The sequence below is a fragment of the Symsagittifera roscoffensis genome, chromosome 1 (genome assembly GCF_963678635.1).
Source record: "Symsagittifera roscoffensis chromosome 1, txSymRosc1.1, whole genome shotgun sequence".
Taxonomy (NCBI): domain Eukaryota; kingdom Metazoa; phylum Xenacoelomorpha; order Acoela; family Convolutidae; genus Symsagittifera; species Symsagittifera roscoffensis.
In genome coordinates, this window is record NC_087062.1 from 37,865,455 (window position 1) to 37,871,454 (window position 6,000).

Sequence of the window (6,000 nt, forward strand, 5' to 3'; positions counted from 1 at the left end):
GATTTTTTGAGTTTTACTGTTATTTTTGTTTTAGGCATTGTTCTCCATTTTGCCGTTTTACCATGATTTTCGAAAATGCCTAATTTAGTTTTTTGGTATTCTTTTATCACGCCACGCAGAAGAAATGAAACTCAAAATTTGAAAAAACTGTACGCTATTTTTTTTATAAAACTATGGTCGAAACATTCTGCGCTACTTGCACAGTAACTGGCTATCTATGTTATACGAATCAATTTTTTTTACAATTGAAGTCCTAAATTTTAGTTTAAAATTATTGTAGGACAATTTCATCCATTAACTTCAAAACAATACTGCTGTCTCTTAAAGCTTATTTGCAAGTAAAGCATTCAAAATAATTTACAAGGAAAACACTTGAAAATCATATTTAATTGTAAAATTATTTAAATTGATTTGCTAAATGAAAGAATAATTAAAATAACTAATTACAAAGTTCTTCTGTCTATCAAGTTTTTGTTTTAAGAGGATAGCAGCTCGCTGCGCATCAAGTACAGAATATCACTGCTACAATAGTTGACGCAAATAGTTTGAAAAGTAAACGAAGAAAAATTAGAAAACAGATTTCTTCTGCAAAAAGGTAATGTTGTTTGATATAATGGGAAGCGAGGGAACATTTTCCTGTATTTTCGAAGAGAGTCAATGAGTAGGGGTATTAGGAATACCTTGCCGTAAAAAAACTGAAATGTTCAGACCAGTTTTTGTTCCCACTGAGAGAAGCCATTGAAAAATTGTTCTGGAATGAGTTCGAAAATTTCTTTATAGTCACTATTACAAACAAGATCATTTAGCACTAAATTGGGTAGATTAAAAAAGTATCAAGATTGAAACAGTTCATGTCAAAACACGTCATTAACGCTCTTTATTTCTGCCGAGATAAATTTAAGTTGTAATTTAAATTATTGGCCTGTGTTTAGTTAAAAATTTTATATGTAGTCTATTTTCAAATCAGCAATTGACCTAATCTGGGCACTTGCAATTCATAATAACTTATTGCATTGCACAGCTTTCTGATCGAAATTAAAAAAAAAACATAATATTACGTTTGCGACGTTTTGGTACACGGGATTTTCAGTTTTGCCGCAGGGAATCACCTTATTGAGGCAACTAATTGATAATACAAATGTTGCATTTCAAGCGCAAAACCTACCACTATGATTTTGGCATTGCGTATGCGCAATTTTTTTTTTGAAATTGTTCATGTTTTAATAGGAATTATATCAGGTACGTTGTATTATTGCTCTGATAAGAGAAAAATTCTTTTTGTTTAATCTGTTTTTCTTTCATTACGATGCCAAGCTCGGTTTTATAACTAAGCACATATTTGAGCATTCACGTGTCTGGATTCTACTGACACATATTTTGCGTGTTTTAGAGACTTTTTTCAGTAGATTCCACAATCAAACGATCCCTACACAAAATGCCGACAAGTTGTTTTCTGTCAGTGGATTCTGCAGACAAACGTGTTTTGGCCGTTGAAAGTGCATTCCGTTAAAAGTCGCTAGATTCCACCATTTATCAGTGGAATCCGCGGTCAGTTTAATCTTTTTGTCACTAGACTCCACTGTTTGTCAGTGGATTCCGCAGCCAAATTTTCTTATTTTCTTTCTGTCACTGGATTCCACAAGCACATGTTTTAGTTTTTTTGTCTGGATATACTTTTGGATGAGTTTTGTGCAAAACTTAAATACCAGACTTCGATGTTTAGCGTTAAGCTAAGCAACTATAAAATGATTTTTCTCTGGGACAACTGAACTATGATTTTTAGGAGCCGTGTTGTTTTAGTATCTAACTATGTCAACGTGTTAATTTCTCTTGAAAGTTGGTTGATGACAAAAAAAAAATTTTCCCCGATCCTAAGATTCCATTTCCCCATATGGTTATATTTTAAGACATCCAATCTTATTGACTGGCCCTAAAATTTTCTATAGGGGCCAGTTTTTACTAATTTTGAGGGAAGCGTGCTCCAAAACAGCGCAATTTTTTGGTGAAAATTTTCCACAAGGTGCCAAAAGCAACTTTTTTCGGCCTTTTTTTTTCAAAAATGCAGAAAACTTGGTCAAAATGCGGTGCAGAAATTTTTATCAAACAGGGTCTTTATTGTGATTTCGGATAGCTCAGAAAATCAATTCTGTAGACTTAAAAAAAGCTCAATGCAATTTTCGAAAGTTTTTTGAAAATCTACCCCCTCCCTCACCCGGAGAAAGTCCTACACGCGCCCCTGCTTCGTTCAACAAATTAACTGAGTTTCGATAATGAGGAAATTAATGAAACCTACTCTTCTAATAAAGGCTTAAAAGCTTTTACTAGATCCTCTGCAATTCGCTTAAAAAATCATCAATTTGACTCATTTTGTGTCACTTCAATTATAGTGAAGTTCAAAAATATCAGGTTTTTGCGTTGGTAAGATTGTGAATAGTTAAAAAGAGAAGCATGCTGATACCTTCCACTTTAACTCATCGAAAACTTAAAATAAAAATTAAGAATCTTTTGATGAACTTTGCTCTTTTAACTAATAGTGTTAGTTTCAAATTTTGTTCGGCTTGTTGGAAGTTTTTTTACTTCATTACTGGCTTTTTAGTATAAACTTTTTCAGAAGCATAAGAGTGAAACTATCATTTAATAGCTTATTTTCGTGAAACTTGAAACTATAAAACTAACAAAACTATCACAATTTGTCATACTTCATTTTGATAGTTTTTCTATTTTATGATTGGTAAATGCGGATAATTCCATGAAAATTTGAAAACACAATTTTGTAAAAACAGCAGTCTGTTTTATTGATCTTTTGGAAGACAGTCAAAGGATCGGACCTTAATAAAATCAGAGGCGTTAGTTTAACAATTCTTATACAGTAAAGTTTAAAAAAGTTCAGATCAAGAAACGATTTTATTTGGAAATTAATCGAAATTGAAAATTAAATATGAACATGCAAAATCAAATAAAATCACCACTTTTTAAGTCGTGTAAAAGATATGTTTTTAAACTAGGTCAATAAAATTTTGAAAATTTAATGCAACTTTGAGTTAGCACCTTGGATAAAATTTAATGGCTAAATTAACAGTTTATCAATAAGTTTATCTGTTTATTAAATCCAGATTCTTGGTTATCTGGATGTCGATAGATCGCACTTAGTATGAGAATCCTTGATTTCCCCAGAAAGCTCCGGTTGCATTGTTGGCATTATTATTTGCAACGTTATTGCTTCCATTCATCGGGAAACTTCCGTTGTTTGGGAATCCTCCTGAGTAGATTGCATTCTGGTAGTTCAGCAGGTGTGAACCTTGTTGACCTTGTTGACCTTGATGGTTTTGCATCATGTAGTGGTTCATAATTGCCGGGTTTGTATACATCGCGGGGTTGGGGTAGTATGAAATCGTATTGGGCTGGTATCCCGGCATCTGGTTAGGGTACATTGCTCCTGGGAATCCAGTGTTAGGGTAAGCGAATGTCTGGCTTGGGTGAGCATGCGTAGGTGAGATCAACACAGGTGATTTCTGGCCTTGATTGGGATACATTTGATTAAAGTTTTGGCTCTGTGTAATATTACCCAACGGTTGTTGTTGGTTGATTGCTCCTTGGCTGTACAAGTGGTTAGCAGCAGCCATCATCTGGTTATTATTACACTGAGGCTGAATGTGATATTTTAACATATTATGTTTCTTCATTTTTCGGTAGTCTCCGGCTTCGAATCTAGGTTTGTACATAGGGTTGAGAGTCCAGAAATGACCACGAGAGTAACTTTTCTTGGTGAACTTGACGAACCCGTCGTGGAGCGACAAAGCATGTCGGACACTGTTCTTCCATCCATCTTTCGCCTTCTTGTAGAACAAATGGGTGTCTTCGATCCATTTGTAGATTCCAGAAATGGGCAGTTCGTTGTTCTCAGCCTGCAGGAGCGCCTTGGCAATCATCGAGACATACGAGTCTGATGGTCTTTTTGAAAGGTCGGCCTCGGCATTTTCGTTTTTGGGGATCTTCGGTTTGCTGGTGGCTTGAGAAGCATTTGATGAGAATAGTCCGTTGTTTGCAGATTCGACAGCTTTGGGCTCTTCTTTCAAGATTTCTTCGGCATACGGTAAAGTGGTTTCTTGCTGGTGGCTGTCAATGTATTGCACGAGCGCGGATTGTTGATTGTTGTCAAGGAATTGCACTCGCGGCAAAGTTTCATTGCAAAAACTCTGTTGCTCAAAAGCTTGATTCTCTGTATCTAAAAAAAACTATTGATTAGTTATATTGATATTTTAATTAGATAAATATAGAAAGATTTGGCTCCTTGTCAATTTACATGCATATTCTGCAGGCTTCAAATGATTGTCTCTAATTTATTATCTCAAACGCGGAATCCCGTCAAAATTTTGGTGATGAGTAATATTTTAATTTCTATAAGAAACTTACTCTCTCCAGTAGGAAACTCAATGCCTGGAAACTCGATCAAGTCCGAGTAGTCTCCCGAAATTAACGTCTCCACTCGTTCTTTGATTCCTTCTTGAACAACAGCTGGGGATCCCGCGTACAACGTCACCGGTGAAGGGAGCACATCCTGTCCGCCGATCAACTGGTTTTCCGGTGAACTGGCGATGTAGCCCGAATCATTGTAGGACCCTGGTCTCTGGACTTCCAAACATGCGGCAACTGCAGGTTTGCTTATGTTGGCATTTTCTGTGCTGTTTTCGATGACGTCGCTGTTCACCCTGGCCTTTTTGTTAGTGTAGATGGGAACTATAATAACATTATCCGGGAGATTTGCTGGCTTCTTGGCGACTGGTTCCTCGAGTTCCAGATCATATCGACTTCTTTTAAGACCTAGTTGAGGTTTGGGCTGTTCCAACTCTGGCTCTGGCTGGGGTTCAAACTTGAGAAGTTCCGAGAAATCATTGATTTCGGTCTCGATGTTTTGACTGGTATGCGTGCTTTGGAAGTTAGGCTGATGACAATTTCCCAAGTTTTCTTTATTTCCTTCAAAGTACTGCAGCTCTGGATTATTTGAAATAATGGTTTGGTAGTCAGTGTCCAGATCATTGAATCCAAGTGAATTTTCGTTGTCAAAGGCAGGGAAATTGTAATTGGCATCTGGGTTGAAATAGTCACCGTTGTTGGTGATAGCTGAATTGGTCATCTGAAGACTAGAGAAAGCGTATTGCGGTTCAAACATTTTGTTCAAGTTGAGGTCAAGGCTAGCATTCTCAGAAGTGTTGAAATTTAGCTGCGAGTTTAGAATTTCACTTTCGTTAAATCTAATAGAGTATTGTTCCATGACTTTCTCGCAAAGTATCGTGAGGTTTTGTATAACTTTGCGTTTATCTCAATAAATTGAGTGTATATGATTTTTTTTTGAAAAGATAGCGAGTTTTTTGTACAAGTTTGAGTTTATCTCAATATTTGAGTTGTTGATTGGAGAAGGATAAAGTTTAAAATGATTACGGAACACAGTTTGGATATGGTACGAAAAAATTTGGACTCTTTTAGTTTGGCACCTGACTCTATCACCGGCCACACTTTACCTGGTGACAGAAACATCAGAAGATGTTTTGAGGCATAACTAGCCAGGTGTTTAGCTACATGTTTAGCCTCACATTTTTCAGCTTTTTGACGCGCCATCTTTTTCACATTGATTCTTTTTTTAGATACATAGACGCATTTGTTTTAATGTATTCACTATAATGACTCAACCAAGCCTTGGTTTTTAATATCCTTTTTGAAAGTTCAAATCCAAATTTCGGGTTAAAACATCAATATAATCCCACACAATCTAAGCTGGTTCGCATCGCTGATGTAATGAATCGTTATAATTGTATCCTTTTCAGAATTCCTCGAGCTGCAAGTGAAAACACATCCTTTGGTACAAAGGCTTACGCAAATTTTTTTCAAGTAAGAGAGTTGTATTTTTTGAAATGAACTTAGCAGATTCAAGGCCGATCTTGGATTTTCGTGAGTCATAGAAGACTTTTTTGAAGAAGCGTTGATCAAATTATTAAGGCAGAC

General features: G+C 36.0%; 1 protein-coding gene across 1 annotated transcript; it reads right to left on the reverse strand.

The window, feature by feature from the left end:
* Window positions 1-3,108: 3,108 nt before the first annotated feature.
* LOC134843876 (uncharacterized) lies at window positions 3,109-5,343 on the reverse strand. The gene is made up of 2 exons (XM_063860196.1): window positions 4,414-5,343; window positions 3,109-4,225 (listed from the first exon to the last, which is right to left on the reverse strand). Exons 1-2 carry the CDS (start codon window positions 5,270-5,272, stop codon window positions 3,147-3,149), a joined length of 1,938 nt encoding a protein of 645 aa, XP_063716266.1. The 5' UTR covers window positions 5,273-5,343; the 3' UTR covers window positions 3,109-3,146.
* Between the last annotated feature and the right edge of the window lie 657 nt (window positions 5,344-6,000).